At 45.9% G+C, this 18,858-nt stretch overlaps 1 protein-coding gene across 4 annotated transcripts in view; it reads left to right on the top strand.

The window, feature by feature from the left end:
- AKAP13 (A-kinase anchoring protein 13) overlaps nt 1-17,814 on the top strand; it is a 203,203-nt gene extending 185,389 nt beyond the window's left edge. For 3 of the 4 annotated variants that reach the window (XM_084214119.1, XM_084214121.1, XM_084214118.1), the window contains 18 exons: nt 743-855; nt 1,413-1,559; nt 2,110-2,360; nt 2,980-3,105; nt 3,210-3,327; nt 3,842-4,090; nt 6,263-6,339; nt 7,697-7,878; nt 7,960-8,042; nt 8,365-8,544; nt 9,264-9,428; nt 10,518-10,586; nt 11,462-11,532; nt 12,038-12,082; nt 13,234-13,281; nt 13,593-14,042; nt 15,701-16,013; nt 16,831-17,814. In XM_084214119.1, the coding sequence (XP_084070245.1) occupies nt 743-855; nt 1,413-1,559; nt 2,110-2,360; nt 2,980-3,105; nt 3,210-3,327; nt 3,842-4,090; nt 6,263-6,339; nt 7,697-7,878; nt 7,960-8,042; nt 8,365-8,544; nt 9,264-9,428; nt 10,518-10,586; nt 11,462-11,532; nt 12,038-12,082; nt 13,234-13,281; nt 13,593-14,042; nt 15,701-16,013; nt 16,831-16,880 (2,737 nt within the window). In that variant the 3' untranslated portion in view covers nt 16,881-17,814. The remainder of the gene's footprint in view (nt 1-742; nt 856-1,412; nt 1,560-2,109; nt 2,361-2,979; nt 3,106-3,209; nt 3,328-3,841; nt 4,091-6,262; nt 6,340-7,696; nt 7,879-7,959; nt 8,043-8,364; nt 8,545-9,263; nt 9,429-10,517; nt 10,587-11,461; nt 11,533-12,037; nt 12,083-13,233; nt 13,282-13,592; nt 14,043-15,700; nt 16,014-16,830) is intronic. The other variant, XM_084214120.1, reaches the window with a different exon arrangement.
- Nucleotides 17,815-18,858: the final 1,044 nt, after the last annotated feature.

The raw sequence follows: 18,858 nt of genomic DNA, 5'->3' as shown, positions 1-18,858 counted from the left end.
TTAGTTTAGTCATGGCAGGAGTTCAGAGGCACAGCTGAGTAGGCCTAGCAGATTCAAGGCCACTTCCCAGGCATGCTCTGGGATCCTAGGAAGAAATTCCCTTGCCTTGGGCTGGATGCTGTGCAAACACACATTTGCAGCTCAGGTGTAGTAATAACTGTTGTGTCCATAACAAGGGGGTGAAGGCACAGAGCTGCAGTCTTCCTGTTTTTAGACTGCATTATACATAATACATTACAAAAAAACAAAGAAGAAAATTTAATTTATGGTTCCTACCATACTTGCATATTGAACAGTTCTGTATGTGAGGCAGTTGCAGGGACTGGCTGCAGTTTGGATGTCCTGGCTATTCATAGGGAATGGAACTTCAGTCCATTTTCTGATCTTTCTCAGAGCTACTGATAAGGATTCTTGTATAGCCTTTGGTGTGGCATTTTTTCGCACTGTTTGCTCCAAGGGCAATGAGGATGGGACGTGACTGGAATGGATTTGTCCAAACTATAAAAGCTCAGGAGCAGTTCTTTATGGAAAGCACCGTCACTCACAACTGTAGCACTTACAGCTTCTCAAGCTCCAGTGGGTAGTTAGTAAACAACACATAAAAGCACATTTCTGTACATAATCGTGCAGTGCTGGCTTTGTTTTTCAACTCATATTTAAAATGCATTTATTCTGCTTATCTGAAAGTACATTTGGCTGGGTTTTTGTCATGAACAATATTGTGTGTTCTGTTTTTCTGCAGAGTTGGGAACGATGACAGCTTAATACACACTTGGAAATTCCTGTCGCAGTCAACAGACTCTTTACATAAAATCAGCCGGGTTAATGAATCCATGGAGTCGCTGGTTGATGAAGGTAAGAGATCTCCATGCCATTTATAGGAGAAGGAAGGTCTCAGTGCTGCTTTCCAGAAATAGAAAATCCATTTTCAGCAATTGTCTGCTTTTATAATGGACAATTAAAGTGCATTTATTTTAATCTCAGAATATTAGTATGATAAACTAAAACAAAGCCCCACATAGTAATTTCTTTAGCTCATTGAATTATGGAAAAACATTTAGCAGGTTTCAGTTACACTTGAGTTACTTGGAATTTAGCTCAGGGACAAACATTTCCTCTTCTGTTGTGGTTTTTTATGTAACTGCAATGTCGTTTCATGGCAGATTAGGAATACATTATCTGAGCTAGAATTTGGTCCATGTGAAAACGGTGAACAGGAAGCTAGGAAATAACCTTTAAAAGTGTTTTTCATAACTAGTCTTTATGTGGTATGGGATCATTTGTGTCAATAAAGGAGAATGTGTGTGATGTTTGTGGTGAGACTGACAAAGCCTAAACCTTAATAATTAGACAGGAATCTCAAATGAGACAAATTACCCGCGTCTTAATGGCACTTATATTGCTTTGTGAAGGTGCAGACATGAATGAAGGACAGCTCATGGGAGACATGGAATTAGATTCCAAGCAGCTGGAGGCAGAGTCCTGGAGCCAAGTAGTGGACAGCAAGTTCCTACAGCAGCAATCCAAAGATGTTGTCAAACGGCAAGATGTGATTTACGGTGAGACATCTTCACTTTTCACTCACTGTAAACAGCTCCTTGATAGGAACATTGCTTTAGTTTCCTCGAAAGCCAAACTTAAATTTTTGAAGTTCCTAGAAATGTAATGTATTCTGTGAAAGCTGTCTTTCTGCATTTCACATATCCAGAAACCATCAAAAACTCCAAAAATTGCCTCTCCTCATTTGTCTGCTGATGACTTTCAAACTGGGTTCCACCACAAGCAGTTAGTTATGAAGTCTTTTCCTGAGGAATTCAGGAGCCATCCTGTATGGCAGAAGGGGGTGTGTGGAGGCTGACAGTGAGGTGTTAGGAAGGAGAAGATACTAAGGCTGAAGGCTGAGACCCCAGCAGCAACATCCAAAGCTCTCTGTTGTGGGACACCTCTTCCCCCCTGTTTCTCTCACACATGAAACTATTGACTGATGTTACAATTCCTGACATGAATTTTTTTTGAAACCACTTAGAGAAGCCCAGTTATGGAAAAGCTTTCTAATGGCAGCTTTTCCTTCTGCTCTAACCCATGAACTCTTGTCCTCATCCCATGCAGAGCTAATGCAGACAGAAATGCACCACGTCCGCACCCTGAAGATCATGAACGATGTGTACAGTGCAGCCATATTAAAGGAACTGTCATATGGTCAGCAAGCCGTGGACAAGCTCTTTCCCTGCCTGGAAAACTTGCTGCACATCCACAGTCAGTTTTTCCAGCGGATTCTGGAAAGGAAGAAGGAGTCACTGGCAGACAAAAGTGAAAAGAACTTTGTTATCAGGAGGATAGGTGACATCCTACTGAATCAAGTAAGTGCTGGAAAATGTTTGCAGTTCTGAGAGCACAGCTGGAAGCCAGATGCTTTTCCTTCCCTCTTGCTTGTGCCTGTCAGATAAGCACAGCTGATGGCACCTTTGCTCTTCACACATACAAATTCTGCCTCTGCTTTTTGAAGCACTTTTTGCTCTTTCAGAGGAAGGTCCACTGTTGAAAATTAATTTAGTTCATTTTGTTTGGAAAGAGAAGCGTTCACTGACAGGCACAAAACAGTTTGACCACAGACTGGAGTGTAGGCAGGAGCTCACAGCAAAATATGCCCAGTATGTTTCTTGGCTGTGTTACTGACCTGGGGTTTAACTTGGGGTGGGTGATCTTACTTTTCTTTATCCACAGTTTCTGACTTCTTTTTATCTGTCTTGACTCTTTTTGCATTTGGCATTTAAGCCATGGGACTGGAGTTGCACATTTTGCTGTAGGTGTGAGCTCAGTGAAGTCCCCAAACCAGTTCTTTACTCTCTAGAGATCTGCTTGCATGATCTTTGGACTCATTTGATTTCCTCAAGTTCTTCTGAGAGCCTGGCAGGCACTGCTGGGATGTCAGCCCAGGAGTGCAGTGCACGTAGGAGCTGTGTGTCCCTTTCTTTGCAGTTCTCTGGGGAGAACGCTGAGCGGATGAAGAAAACGTACGGCAAATTCTGCGGGCATCACAACGAGGCTGTCAGTTACTTCAAAGAGCTTTACTCAAAGGAGAAGCGCTTTCAGGCATTTATCAAGGTAGGACCTGGCAGGACAAACGTAGCCAATGGAAAGAAGTGTCTTTTCTGCACTCTGGGGGAGTGTTTTGCTGCAGAACTGAAATTTTCTTCTTTGTTCCTTAGAAAAAAATGAGCAGCTCCCTGGTGAGGCGTCTTGGGATTCCTGAATGTATCTTGTTGGTAACACAGAGAATCACAAAGTACCCAGTCCTTTTACAAAGGATACTACAGTACACCAAAGGTAGGGACCACTTCCTCTCTTCTAAACACATACCTGTTTGTCCAGTGTGAAGTTGTGATCCTTTACAGCTGAAGCACATGTTTTTACCAGCTAATCAAGTCATTGTTGTCTCACATCACTGCAAAGAGATAACTGAATTCAATACTTCCACTTAGGATTAGTTGTTTAGGTACCTTGATTTAGTTGTTAGAAGTCTGTCTGTAGCAAATTATGGAGCAACATGCCTAGACTTCAAAGTCTTCCAGTTTGCTTTTTAGGTATTGGCTAAAATATGTAGTTAATTTGTGCAGTTCATCTCTACTGTTTTATATGCAAAGTGTATTGGAATATTCTCCAGCCTCAACCATGTATATGTAAAGGGTTTTGTGAAGCTTTCTTTAAGGGGGAAAAATGTCTCATTTAAGTATTAAAAAGTTATAATGTGGGAACTTGGGAGAAGAGGAAAGAAGGAAGTAAAAGTGGGAAGTTAGACTGCGCAAAGTCAAATGGAGATTTTTCTGTTTCTTTTTTAAAGAAAATGAAGTGGAACATGAAGACTTGACTCAGTCCTTAAACCTCGTTAAGGATGTGATTGCTGCAGTCAACAGCAAAGTCAGCAAGTATGAAAAGAAAATGCGTCTTGAGGAGATTTACAACCGGACAGACAACAAGTCCATCATGAGGATGAAGAGTGGCCAGATGTTTGCAAGAGAGGACTTGAGGCATCGGAAACTCATCCGAGATGGGCCTGTTTCACTAAGACACTCAGCTGGCCGGTTAAAAGGTAAGACTCTCCTGCCTTCTGCTGTGGAAGGATGCAGCTCACCCTTTCGGGGTGTAGGACTAGTGCTCAGATTGGTGCCTCCCTCGATTTATTCTTCTGCTTTGATAGATTGTGACACCAGCTTTCCCCTGCTGTACCCCCCACTCCTCATCACATTTCCAATTGCTTGTGTGGGTTCTGGGGTGATAGAGAGCTGCTTTTCCTCCTGGTGACTGCGTGCCTGCTGAGGGCTCAGGTGGCAGTGACACCTTGGTGTATCAGCCAAGGGGCAGAGTTGGTGTGGGATGCTCTGGGCCAGGAGGACACGATGGGGCTGCAGTTGCCCAGAGCATGGAGTCAGATCTCCATGCCTGTGCCACGGTTCCAGGAGTTGTGCTGGCTAAATTTAGAACCCAGCCTCAACTTTCTGGGCCTTTCCTTCCCTCCAAGGGCTGTGGCAGGTCTGCAGCAGTACCATCCCAGTTTCACTGGGATCCAGGGAGATGTCCCAGGTATTTGTTGCTCTTGAACCTCTTAAGCTGTTGACACACACTGTTTAGGAGAGGCTCTGGTGTCCCTGCAGCTGCCTCTTTTTGGGTCAGTGTTTTCTTGGGTTGCTTTTTGTTTGTTATCAGGTGGAAGTAGTTTTTTTTAAAGTGTTGTGCACTGAAGTTCTCCGGTGAGTTAAATGCTAAATCTCCCAAGGAAACTTTCAGCTGGGACCATGGTAGCAATAAGAGCAGACAGAGCTGTGCCTCAGGCTTGGCAGGAAGGCTGGGCTTCCCTTCCTGCCTGCAGCATTAGCTGATTAAATTATGGTCTGTGGGCATGAATGGGGCCTGAGAGCCTGATGCCGTGCAGGGAGGTGCTGATAACGTGGAATTCCGTATGGGGTATGATTTATTTGGAGGTTTTGGAAGCAGGAAGTTTACAGATGATTTCTAGGCACCCGAGACTGCTACTGCCTTTAGATGGTGGATGAAGCAAGTTCTGCTGCTGTTGTGAAATTGTGATAAGAACAGGCTCCATTTGCATTTCTTAGTCATAGAAATGCACAAACATGTCCGTAGTGCAGACTCCCAGGGAGGGTAGGTCCTGCAGGCAGGCTGCAGACCCAGAGGGAGAGTAGATCATTCATATTTTCAGGTTATTTTGTGGTATTTGAAATGGAGCACCGAAAATTATAGGAAGAACTTTTGTTTAAGGGTTTTAACATTTCCACTCTTGCAAAGTGCATGGAACAGAGAAAAAGGCAGTCAAATGCTGCCTTCTGCAAAACTCCCAGAGCCTGGATTTCATTTTGCAGCTTTGCTTAAAGTTTAGTGGTTCTTTTATCTGGAATGGATTCTGTCTTCCCAAAACAGACTGGAAGGATTTACCCAGGGGATGATTTAAGTTTCTGGTTTGCTTCCTTTCTGTCACAAGATTTCCCAAGTACATTACACAAAACCTCTTTGTACTGAGGGGTCTGGGTGGGGCATTACACTTGGTAGTTTCTGTGCAGCTTTATGATATGTTATTAGGAGACTTGGAAGGCTCTGCGTGTACTCTGGGAAAAGGCTGATTTAAAATCCTCTGTTGGCTTGAGGTTGTGTTTCCTTCTCCCGTGAAAGAAAGCCAGGTCCTGTGTCTCATGCAGGCTCCCCTCAGAGTTGTGTTTGTCTGAGAGCAGAATTGCTAGTGGCTCCTAAAGTCAGTATTTCCTGGGAAAGAAACAGCAGCTGACAAATGTTGTTATTGCACGATAATTTACACCCTGCAAACCACTCATCAAGAGAACCATAAAATCCAAAACTTCCTGTGCAGATATTTTGCTTGAGGGCTGAAATATTGATTGTTTGAGAAAACAGAGCTTCTATTGAATAAATGTCTCTGGCTTTCACTGCTATGCCCATGTCTTAACTGGTAGTGAGCATGTGGCTGGAGAGGAGCACCCCTGCTCCCATGGGTGAGAGCAAATCCTGCAGGATGCCTGGGTGCTGATGTGTCCTGGTTAATGCAAAGCTGGTTCAGAGCTAACCTGATCTGGCATCTCCAGGAGCTGCCCTTGCTCCTCCTGCCAGCTAGGAGGTTGATCTTGCTTTCAGGATTTGCAAAACCAGCCCTGCTGCTCCCCAGCACTGGTGTTATTGCAAATCTTTTCTGGGGTGAGTTGTGTGGTTATACTGCACTGGTGTGCTTTTTGTTTTGCAGAAGTCCAGGCTGTTCTCCTCTCTGACATGCTCATCTTCCTTCAGGAGAAGGACCAAAAGTATGTCTTCGCCTCACTGGTAAGGCTTCAACCTTTTTTTCTCCTTAATTTTCTGTGGGAGAGACCTGTAATGTTGTGTTGTGCAGCAAAACCAGCAATTGCCTGCTAAACAACTTAATTTTCTTGCTCAGAACATTTTTGTTTGCTGAGCAGGCTCCGTTCTTTTTGATGGGAAAACATGTCCTCGTGCCCCACCTCCCCTTCCTGCAGCGCCTTGGCACAGCTGATAATTGGCCTGGAAAGCCTGCCTGTCACTGGAAACACTTGTGCCTTGCAGTTTGTGCAACTGGAGCAGTGACTGGGCTGGGAGGGGGTGAGGGGACAATGCAAACGTTGTGAAAATGAACCTCAGCTGAAGGAGATGTTCAAATGCACTGTGAGCTGATGCAGGGGGCAGTGAGGTGAAATGCCAGGGCAGTAAATTCAACAGAACAGCTTGAAAATAAATGTCAGAGAAATATCTTTGTAATGTGAAGGAACAAAAACATTAGGTTTGAGGTCAGGCCCCCAAAAAGGGCTGGGCACATTGACCTGCTAAAGAAAACCTGGTGCCTGATGGAGTCTCCTGGGCTGTACCTTCCAGGCATGGTCTAGACTGCCTAAACCTTGTGACCTTTCCACTCTTTGAGCATTTTGAATGCTGATAATTTGTTATTCCAGTTCCACCAACCCTCTGCACGGGCTCAGTGCCCTACACAGGGAAAGCTGATTTGCATACAAGCCCTGCTAGTGAACCAGATCACCCCAGCTGTAGCACAGCACAGCTGTAGCTGTGGTACAATGCACAAAGGACCTGGCTCATGTGCAGATGACACAGCAGCCTGGGGACATTGTCACCCAGCAGGCTGATGACACAGAGACCTAGCACACAGTGAACATCACCTCACACACAGGTTCTGACACAGCAGTCAGCTGTGAGTGTCTGAGAACAGCAGAGTTTTTGTGAGATTTGGAAAAAAGGCTTTATCCTGAAGAGAGATGGTGAAGATGCTGTGTGTGAAGCAGGCTAGCAGGCTGCACCAAGTGGAAGGAGCAGTGATATTAATGGCAGGAAGAGTGTGGTCAGTACGAAATGAGATCAGAGCAAAAATGTGGTACAGTTTACAAAACCACAAATGCAATTTAAAATTAATTCTTTCTTGAAATGGAGTGAGGTAAAATTGCTTCTCCTGCATAACTCTTGGAGGAAAGCAAGCCCATCCCTTTTGTTTGACCCCATTTAAATGATTTTGTTTTTTTAATTTACCAGTATGTTCAGAAAATGCTTACAGACCTGAGAGATGTAGCACTATGCTTTATTGAGACTTTTTCAATGCTTGTTTGAATGTGGGAGCTAGCTCTGGTCCTCCTCCTCACCCATTTTTTTCCATCTGAAGGACCAGAGATCCACTGTGATCTCTCTGAAGAAGCTGATCGTACGAGAAGTGGCTCACGAAGAGAAGGGTTTGTTCCTGATCAGCATGGGTGGAAAGGATCCCGAGATGGTGGAAGTGCATGCCAGCTCCAAAGAAGAGCGCAACGGCTGGATCCAGATCATTCAGGACACCATGCACACCATGTAAGGCACTCAGCTGTTCTTGGGAGGCAGGGGGTGCTCTGGCTGTGTTCCTGTAGTAATTGAGCTGTGTCTCCTGTCCAGGGATAGAGATGAAGATGAAGGAGTCCCTTGTGAGTCCGAGGTTGAAAAGAAGTTGTCTGATGAGAAAATGAGAGGAATGAAAGGTAAAATCTGCTTGGAACAGAGCTGGGGGGCCATTGTGGAAAAATATATGGGAGTTTTTGTGTTGGGTTTTGTAGTCGAAGTGTGACTTTTTTCAATCCTGCATCCAACAAATAACTGCAGTCCCGGTTTGCAGATTGCCTTCCTTGCATTATTTATTTTCTGAGCCTGCTGTGCCAGATTGCCCAGGGCACTGTCATGCTGCCAAGCCCAGCACATCTTGTCATGCTCCACTAGATGGGGCCAGTATCTCAGGAATAGCTCAGGTTTCCTTGCCAAAGCTTTTATTTTGTCTTCATCCCTGTTTTCTGTTCACCCCCACAGAACAACTTCAGCAGAAGGATAAACAGATCCTGCTCTTGCTGGAGGAGAAGACAAAGATCTTCCAGGACATGGCAGAGAGTTCTGTGCAGGAGGAGATGCCAAACTCCAGGCTGCTCTTCAGAGCCAACACAGAAGAGGCTCCAAAAGGAGAGGAAATCATTAAATCAGCAATAAGTGAAGGTGAGCCAGTCATGTGACATGTAAATTATAGTAACCAACTATAATTGGTTACTATCAGTGAAGGCATCATTTCTCAAGCACCAGTTTTGCAGGGGACATCTTCTCTTTGTCAGAATAACAAGATGAGGAGAAACTGCTCCTCATGGTATTGTCTCATGAGGATCAGGAAAGGAAGCAGATATTGCAGGGGTGTTGAAAGAAGGCAGGAAAAGCAGCACAAAGAAAACCATTCATTGAATCTGCTTTGGGGTCAGGAACAGCATGGGATTTATCCTTGGCTGAAATTTGGACCATCCAGGCTTTTGCTGTTCTTCAGTCTCAGCAAGATGTGAGGGTGGGGCTTGGGTTCCAGCAGGTGCTTGTGGTGCCTGCAAGGGACAAGCAGTTCTCTTGACAACGGCAAGGGTAGGTGGAAACTTGGGCTGCTTTCCAGTATGATCTTTGGAGAGGCTAAAATTATTAAATGCTGTTGTCAGAGAACATTGAGGTTGCCTGAAGGAAGAGAGGGAGGTGTAAGCTTTTTGCAGAGCTCCAAGAGTTGGAGTTAGTGGTCAGACAGAGTGAGTTTTTGCAGGGGCGATGTGTACTGTTCACATCATTGTCACAGAAACCTACATTCTTTGAACACCAAATAATTTCTGATCTGAGCTCAGGCAGGGATGAAAATAGCTCAGAAACCTTAGGTGGGCTTTAACAAAGACATTGCTGCTTTCTCTCAGTTGAACTGCTACAACAACTGGTGAACAGGAGCCTGGGCACTGCCCTTGGACAGCAGGTCAGCAGCACTGCCATGGATCAGGAGGGAGGAGTTGGCCCCATCTCACTCCCTAGAAGGGCAGAAACTTTTGGAGGATTTGACAGCCATCAGATGAACGCCTCCAAGGGTGAGTAGTTCTGTGTGTCCTCATCAGAATTTGTTAATAACACACGTCATCATATCCTCTTGCTTCAGAAGGACTTCAGCTGGTGGTTTGGGTTTCACAACTCCTCTCCAGCAATAGGTGACAGATTAAATCACAGATAAGGAAAAAAGTCTATGTACAGGTGTATTGATGGTAGCTGAGAACCTGTGGCTATAGGAGAGTTAAACATCTGAACTCTTCACTCCTCTCTGTGCTCTCTCTAAGTAATACTTGCTATTTTACTTATGTGCCACATGAAAGCATTTGGCTTCTCAATAAATTAGTTTCTTCATGTTATTATTGTAATATCTACAGGTCTGTTCTTTGTTCTTCACTTTTCTTCCCAGCAGGAGCCTGATGCTGTTGCATTTACAAATGGATGTGGATATTGCTGAATCAAACACCTTCTCCCCTGTCTCTGCTCTCTGTGCATTTATGTTCCACCTACATCTGCATGTATTATTCCTCCAATTAAGTCTCTCCCAAAGAAATGCGTGACTACTTATTTCAGCTGCATACTTGGCTGCTTCCCAATGCCCTCTTTCTTTGCTCTAGTCATCAGAAACTTCCCTGTCCTCAAATTCCTTTCTCTGTGGTCTTACTCACACTCCCAATACAACCAGTTTTGCTGTGCTAGTGTCTGTCTCAGCACTGGCATCGTTGGACCTCGTCTGACCTCCTGCATTAAAGGAGCAGTGTTAGCTCCAGACAGTCAGACATGAGAACTATGTAAGGCTTTCCCAGCTCTCCTGGAGAGCCCCAAAGGCCTTGTCATCATGATGACAAATATACTCACACTGGAGGGGTTTGTTGAGGGCTGTGCCTCTCTCTGTTGCAACGATGAATGGAACAAATTCAGGCTGTTGCACAAATCCAAGTTTTCTGTAGAAATACCCTCTGATTGTAATTCAGCAGTTGTAGGGTCTTGGGAGATTTTGGGAAAAGAATGCAAGGCCTATTTGTTCTGCCCAGGAGGTATGAAACCTGGCATTCTCTCCAGTTCTTCTGTTCACAACCTGTGAAACCTCAGGCAAGGCTTATAACCTGACTCCCCTTCGTTCTCCCCTCCAGCAAAGCAGAAGGGAGGAGTTTCCTCCTGCAGAGAGGTGGAAGGTCCCAGGACGTGGCGCAGGAGAGCAGGTCTGTTAGGAGGACTTGAGGGTCAGCCTCTAACAGCAGAGCCAGCCTCGGGGGTGGGGGGAGGAGAGGGATTTACACCAGCTGTGGTGTCCTTCACACTGCTGCAGATTCAGGTTTATGTAAAGTCTTTAAGAGTGGCAGAAGGAAAGTTGCCACTGAGGGTTTTCCCCACGGGCTGCATCTCAGCTGGCAGTGGGAGTACAATAGTCTTGGCAAGAGCTAGAGGATGGAAGGTCTGTGTGACTCCTTTTGAGCAGAAGGGCAGCACAGGGGGAGGGTCAGAGCCCTCGTGTCCCCACAGGTCTTGCTCAGGAGCACTGATATGAGCCATCTAGGGGGAAGTTAGAAAGAGAAGCCCAGTGTCCCTTTGAAGATCCAGGTATCTGATAGCTAAGGTTAATGATAAATTGTTAGCATAGAATTACACAGGGTGTTGCACAGCAGTATCTGACCCAGATGTAAATTAACTTGCACAAGAGAGGCATTGAAACTATACCTGCAATAATATACCCTGATATGATTCTGTTATCATCCTCCATCTGCTCTTATGCTGCCTCATGTCTTCTCAGCAAGTATTCTGTGGTAGTAGACAGCAGTGCAGGGACTAGAAAGAGCACCAGCTAATAGCTGAATTTATCAGCACGTTCTCTGAAACCAAAGTCAACCCTAATCTAAATTCACATCCACTTTTTCTGGTAGTGCTGACGTGTTCCGTATATTTAGGGCTCAAATTCATTTAGGTAAAATGTCAAGAGCTCTGTGTCCGCTTTTGTGGAACACGTGAGCTTCCTGTATTAAATTTCTCAGACTTTAGCAAGTTCATCTCTGCCTTAAAATGTTGAATAAGTGATGTCAATGCTGACTTCTTCCTTTAGGTGGAGCAAAAGATGAAGGCGATGATGCTCAGGACCTTCGCAGAACAGAGTCAGACAGCATTTTAAAGAAGGTATGGCTTGATTTGTGTGTCTGCCTCCACTGAACTCAGATTTCAGGAGTGACAGCTGTAGCCTTAAAAAATGCCTGAAAATTTCTTGACAATTAGATACATCCTAATAAGGTAAAAAATAAAATAAAAGGTGAAATATGCACACAAAACCATTGACTTGAAAACCACTGCAAATCAGCTGTACTCCTTAATGGCACAGGTTAGCTACCATCTGTCTGCAGGTCAGCCAAAGCATTTGTTTCATTTTGCATTGTTATTGAAATGCTAAGGTCAGCTACAACATTGCACCTTTTCTTTCTGGGGATCAATGCATCACATAACTACAAAATAATACCTAATTAACATTTTATTCTATATGATTCTAAATGGCCTAAAAACATGCATGAATTCTTCCAAAATGGAAGGTGGAGGGGAGTATTTAATGGATGTGTCATTAGTTCAGCTTCAGAAGACATTTGCTATGATTTTTCATTGTCCTCATATTAAATTTGTGATCTTGTCATAGGGTGGAAATGCTAATTTGATGTTCATGCTGAAAAGGGATAATGAGGTAAGAATTGATTCCCTTGCTCAGCTGTTCCCTTCATTTAAGTGGCTAGAGAATTTGTCTCAATAGGTGATAATGTAGAAGAAAACACATTTAATTTGCTGAAGCACATCTAGACTTTTAAATACATTAAGCTGAACCCACTGTGTCATTTATTTGTTTAACCTTGGATGTTTAGACAGAGAATTCGCTGATTGTCATCTGCTTGCCAGCAAGATGATATGTGCTGATTATAAGCAGCAAGGGTTAATTACCACCAGGATGCACAGGGCTATATTTATTGTGCATCTGCAGACACAGAGAGTTTAATTTTATGTTGCAGGTGCAGTGAATTGGGGCAATTAGACTTCTATTCTCCCTTTGATACACATTCATAACTCCCAATTAGCATTAATGACAAAATGAGAAGCAGTTCTCTTAATACTGGCTATCACTCCACTACTGCAAATACTGAAGTGCTCTTTTTTCTTCTTGAAATTAATTGTAGGATATGAGAGATTCAGAGAAATTTTTAACTAGGCTAAATTTAGGGATAGAGCATAACTCCAAAGTAGCTTCCTCTGTATTGATGCATGAGGTGTTTGTATTTTCAGAAAGCCTCCAAGAACATACCTTCTGCACTTGTGTTGCCTGCAGTAGTGCAGCTTTTCTGCCTGGTGGCAGTGGGTCTTGTATGGGTCAGGTGAGGGAGAAGGGTACAAATTGTCCACATCTATTTAAAGATAGCTCTTTTTTTTCTGTCACCCGTTGAATTTTTTTTTCCTGAAATTTTTAAGTGAACTTCTGGGCTTCATCTCAATTAGTCAGCTCATTCTTGAGCAAACTGATGTTGTGGGAGATGGTTTGCAGAGACAACCCAGAACTTCCCATGAGCTCTGTGCCAGGAGGTGCCTCTGCAGATGTTCCTTCCCTTGCTGCAATGACAGCTAGGGAAGGGAGGAAGGTGATGCCAGGCACTTCTGGGAGATGTTCAAGGGATCTACTGGTGTACTGGGAGCTGATGCAGTCATTGCAAGGGAAGAGTGAGGAAGAGCAGGGTGCAGAGGGATGGCTGTGCAGCTTGTCAGACCCACTGGTGGGACACAGAGCAAGAGAAGGTGCTGCCCACATACCCACTGAGATCTAACAGCAACGCTTCTGTTTTCTTGCCGCAGGTCCTCCAAACTATTACCCGCCTCCATAAGTGGCTCACTACTTTGCAGGTAGGCTTAGCCCTTCATCCTGCTCCCACAGGCTGCTTGCCTGAGCTGCTTGTTGTGCTTTGCCCCTTGTGTCACAGCCCTGCATGGCTGGACACCCCACAGCCAGCTTGCAGGCTCATGGAATGAGCTGCTGCCTAAGGGAACCAGTGCTGGCCTGAATTTGGGAAGCTGCTGGGGGAGCTGCTTTGCCAGCACGCTCTGGTAACCAGGCAGCAGTGCTGGGCTGGCATCAGAAGGGCTTCAGTACAGCACCCTGAGGTTTTCAGGGATGGGAGAGGATGCTGCAGTGATCTCTGTCTCCTCTCTGCCAGGGCGTGGTGCTGCAGCAGGACACCTACATCGAGGACCAGAAGCTGGCTCTGAGCGAGAGGGCTCCGAGCCGAAGCTCCTCCCGGCCCAACTCACTGCTGGAGCAGGAGAAGCAGCGCAACCTGGAGAAGCAGCGCCAGGAGCTGGCCAACCTGAAGAAGCAGCAGACGCAGCACCAGGAGGAGAGGAGGAGGAGGGAGAAGGAGTGGGAAGTCCGTGAGAAGGAGCTGGCGGAGCGCGAGGCCGAGCTGGCGCAGCGCGAGGAGCAGCTGCAGAGGCTGAGGCAGGAGCTGGAGCGGGAGCGGGAGGAGCTGCAGGTGAAGAAGGCGGTGTACCAGCTCGACCTGGAGAGGCTGCGCGCGGCGCAGAAGCAGCTGGAGAGGGAGAAGGTGCAGCTGAAGCAGGACGGGGAGAGATTGGCTCAGATGCGGCAGGAGCCTGACCACAACCAGGTAAATGATGTCGGCAGCCGGGCTCCTTGGGAAGCTGATCCCTGCAGGGAGCTCCCAGCCAGCTCCTGGGTGAACTGCATGCCCCTCACAGCTGCCAGACATGTGGGCTCTGGTGTTTAAAACTGGGATGTGCAGTGCTGCACTTTTTGCACCTCTGGAGTTGCTGAGGCACTGCCAGTGTTGGTGCTTCATGGTGTAGTGGGGGTGCTTGGTCAGTGAGCTCTGCCCACTTCCCTGTCTGTGTGTTGGGGGATGGCAGAGAGGAGGTGGCAGGCTCCCAGAGAAGGTGCCCAGGCAGTCCCAGGAGGCTGACACTGCCTGATGCTGGCCTTCACCCAGGGGCTGAGCTCTGGGGAGCAGTCAGGCAGAGGGGACATCCTTCACAGAAGCAGTTGTGGGTAACCTGCAGCCTCCAGCTGTCACAAAAGCCGCTTGTGAAGCTGATAGCTGCAGGGCAAGGCTGTTCACATGCTGACATCCGTCTCCGAAAGTATTCTCAATATCCAGCAAAGAGATGGCATCGCCCCTGTCCTGAAAGACCGAGCGCCTGCAGTCCAGTTGTGGCTCAGTGAGCTCTGCTGGAAGAGGCTTCTGGGGCCTGACTGCTCACAAGCACAAAGGAAAACCCACACACAGATCCTGGTTTGGGCATTTTTCAGCAAGCTAAGGTTTATTCCTTTACATCTGTGCAGCAGTCTGACTGAGGAGAGAGAGCCAGTACCATTGGCAAGACACGGACTGAATTTAATCCTTAAGCCTGTTGATCGTTTGTTCGTTTGTAAGTCACTAATTCTGACTTAGAGCTGTAGCAGAGTTAGTTTATAAATGTTGGATTGCAGAATGGGAATGATTTTCAATGCCTGAACAGCCTAATTGTGGAGCTGAGCACTGAGCTCTGAAAAGCTCATCACCAAAGGAGGTCCTGCTCCCTCCCACCTGGCTCCTGATCAAGCCAGAAGTTTTCCAAGCAGCCAGTGAAGCTGTTCCAGCTCCAAGCACTTGCAGACAAGGGGCATGGGTGCTGTGGGAGAAGCTGAGAGGTAAAATGCCTGCAAGGTCTAAGAGATTTAGGAGAAGGAAGCACCTTCTCAAAGCAGGTATCTGACTGACATTGCAGAGCTATTAATAGAGTGTTCAGTCAAGCTTTGTTGGGCTTGTTTTGATCTTCCCTTTGAATGTGCAAGCTCAATTACATCCTGAGACAGCCGTTTGGAAAAAAAAAATCAGGAAAAATGCTTTTGCTTTCATCTTTTGCTTGGGAAGGCTTCCTTTGACACACGGTGCTCCTGTGCCGTGTGCTGGCGTTCCCTTCCCAGAGAGGCACGCTGCTCCTTGGCCTCCTGCCACCATCTGTGTGTGCAAACGATGCAGGGTGAGTCTTGCTATTGAGATCTTAGAGAGTATTTGCCCTTGGCTTGTTGATACATAGCAGAGTGCATGTAGGAGCAAAAGATAGGAGTGTTACTCTTTTTGTGCCTCGTATTTTCATCTTGAACAGGGAGGGCTTTTCTCTCTTTACTTTGCCTGGATGGGGACGTTGTTTTACCTGGTGAATGGGCTGGATGTTCACAAGAACAGCCTCTGTGAGTGGTCTGGGTCACTCCTTTTCTATCCATGTTCTCTCCTAGCCTCTTTCATGAAACACTTTTCCTTTCTAGGTTTCAAATCTACATGAGAAACTTGCCAGAGTCTCCTCCCAGTCCAGCATTGATGAATCCTCCATGCAGAAGAACCCTTCCCTTCCTAAACAAGGGCACTTTGATGCAGAACTGTCTGTCTCCCCCAAAAGGAACAGTCTTTCAAGGACACACAAAGAGAAAAGCACTTTCCATTTGCTTAGCACAACAAACCAGACTAACAAGGCAGCTGAGGAACAGACCCAGATGCCTAGTCGCCTCTTCAGTTTAGCCAAACCAAAGGAGAAGAAGGAAAAGAAGAAGAAGGGCAGGGGACATCGCTCCCAGCAGTCTGGTGAGTGTCAGGGGAGCTCACATGTGTTTTTTCAGGGCTGGTAAGCTGGCTGTTTTCCTTTTCCTTCAGCCAGTGAACTTGTGGAAGCCACAAAATGTGGCTTGCAGTGAGGATGGTGACACAGGGATGGGGAAGAGCAGCTGTGCTGAGTGGACTTCTCAGCCTGAAGTGATCTTCCATGGGTGTTTCTGCCTGTTCTGCTGCCCCTGGGGTTGTCAGAGGGACATACATTCTCCTCATTGTTTCTTCCCTTCCCATCTCATCCTGAGCAGCCCCCATGGGCTGGATTCTCTGCTTCAAGGAGGAAAATACTCTGCTTCAGTGTCAGTCCTTTCAGAAGGAGCTGCTGCTGGGATGCTCCTGGGTCTTGCAGCTCCTGAGGCATTGATGCCTGCTTTAGCTCTGTGGCAGTTTGGAAGCAATACTCACAAGCCTTCTGTTGGCCTCTCCCCTCAAGCTGGTCTGTTTTGTCTCTTGATCTGAAACAAAAACATACAGGGTTTTTTTTTTGTCTGATAGTTTTGCATCCCCTTAGGACTCAGAGCTGCGCCTCAAACCTCTGACCCACATGAAATTTGATCACATGCCCACGGATGACTGGTCTCATTCATGCTAGCTCACTGATGTTTTCCAGCCTGTGCACAGGAAATCTCACCCATTACAAGGTGTAATTTCATGGTAGCTCATCAGGGAACTGAACATCTTTTAAGGGGCCTGGTGGATTTGGCAGACACTGGGGTTTCTGTGCACACAGAGCCCCACTCTGCCTGCTGTGTCCCTGTGTTCCCATAGTGATTCCCACATGCTGTTTTTACAGATTCTCACTCATCAGAAGCACCTCCAGAGGGTGAGGAGATCTTCTGCTGAGCATGGACTGTTCCAGTGGTGACGTTGGCACCGTGGACATCTCCCTGCCTGTGACGCAGCACGCAGCTGGTGCCTGCGCTGGACGAGCACCTGGAGGTTTCAAATAAAAAACAAAAGTTCTGAAGTCTGCTAAGTGGTGGATAAGGGCCTCTCTCCTGTGGTTTTAGGTGAATTCTCCCTGCAGAGGCTGTGCCTGCACGGCACACAGGACCATCTCCCTGTGCAAACCTGGGGTCAAACGGATTGGGATAGATGTTGTCTGTCTCTTCTTACTGCTAAACAGAGCTGAGAGAACAGAGCCTTAAGGGGTCTGTGCCTTCAAATCCCCTTTTCTGGGGAAAAGAACCAAAACCAAGCATTTAGCAAAAGATTAGGACTCTACAAATGGTGCATACACACTGGCATATATGGATATACTGTACATGTACATATATGTATCTATGTATCCACTGGGATATGCTTACAGTCCCTACAGCCAAGGTCCACCCGTGGGGATGGATGATACCTGAGGACTTTCAGGGAGTGTGTAGATATTAAATATCTTGCCCTTACTGCTCCGACTGTAACACAGTGACCTGCACACCCCTTTTGTGCTCATGAGATAGGGGATGTTTGGTGCATTACACCAGGAAGCAGTAACAGCATTCAGAAGCAACAACTCAGAGGATAAAAATTAAAATCTAAAATCATTCTGAACGATTTCTGTGGAGCAGAGGAATCAAATGTCAAACTATTTCTAGAGTCAAGCAGAACATTATTGTGTAGATTTAAAATGGCACAGAAAAGAGAATTTTGGTAGGCTGGTAAGGCAATCCCAGGGTGCCAGAACAGACTGTTCAATGGAAACAGTAAGCAACGGTTTTTGTACACAATCTCTTTGAGCTCCAGCTCACTCCCTCCCATCCCCATAATAAAGATTATGTTTTTACCAGAATAGAGCTCTCCAGTTGCATTTGACATCCCCGTACGAGGCTAATGACTGAGTGGGGTGGGGGGCTAACAATCTGCTTTTAGGGATCTTTATTCTGTTCTTTGTGTTTTTCTTAGCCTGCTTTTTGTGCTGCTGTTGGGCTTCTGTTTCTCTGGATTTTCTCACTTGCCCTGCTGGTTTCTGAGGCAGAGTGAGAGCAGCAGTGTCTGAGCAGGTCAGTGAGGTGGGGCAGGCTGCAAGGAGATGGCTCCTGTCCCTGTGGTTGTGCAACCAGGCACTTAGGAACCATTTCTGGGGAGAAAAAGGTTCTGATGGACAAACCCCCTGTGGGACAGGTCCAGAGGCCAGCGTGGTATGTCCCCATGGCCTCTGGGGTGGAGAGTCTGTGCAGAACAGGAAGGTCCAAGGACAGCTCTTGCTGTGCCAGCTGTGGGGTGTCTGTAGAGTTGTGGAATACAGGCATGTGTTCAGTGGGGCAGAAGAAATGCAACAAGACATACTTTTCTCAAAAATCACCTTTCTTCCAAACCCTGTCAGGAGAATTACCCAAGTGGATTTGTAAATGGTTACCAGCTTCAAAATAGGTCAAGGTTTTGCTAAAGAGTTTGAAGCTGTCAGGTACATTTCCTTTCCTACCAGTATTTCTTTTTTCTTTGAAATAACAACTAATTTCTCTTCTCGTACTATTGTTTGATTTCAGTTTGCTCTCAGGCTTGTCATGAGCTGGTGACCTGCAGCAATTTTCAGAGTTAGTGCTGATGAGTGTCAGCAGCATTGATGGTGATGTGGATACTTGGGCTGGGCTGTCTTGGTGCAGGAACCCTGCTTGCTTTGGAAGCTCTCTACACTATTAAAACTCAAAAACAAAAAAAAAAAAAAAGAGAAAAAAAATTGAAAGGAAAAAGGGTTGTGATTTTTTTTTTTAATATTATTTGGTGCTTGTTCTTAATTGCAAGCAGGGCTTGCAAAAATATTTATCTTTCATTTTATCTGAAAGAGTTTTTTTAAAAAGTTTACTTGGTTTTATTTTTTTATTTCTTTTTACTT

The sequence above is a fragment of the Fringilla coelebs genome, assembly GCF_963513975.1.
Source record: "Fringilla coelebs genome assembly, chromosome: 12".
Taxonomy (NCBI): domain Eukaryota; kingdom Metazoa; phylum Chordata; class Aves; order Passeriformes; family Fringillidae; genus Fringilla; species Fringilla coelebs.
Note: the sequence above shows the minus strand (reverse complement) of the source record. Positions and strands in the feature narration are given on the sequence as shown.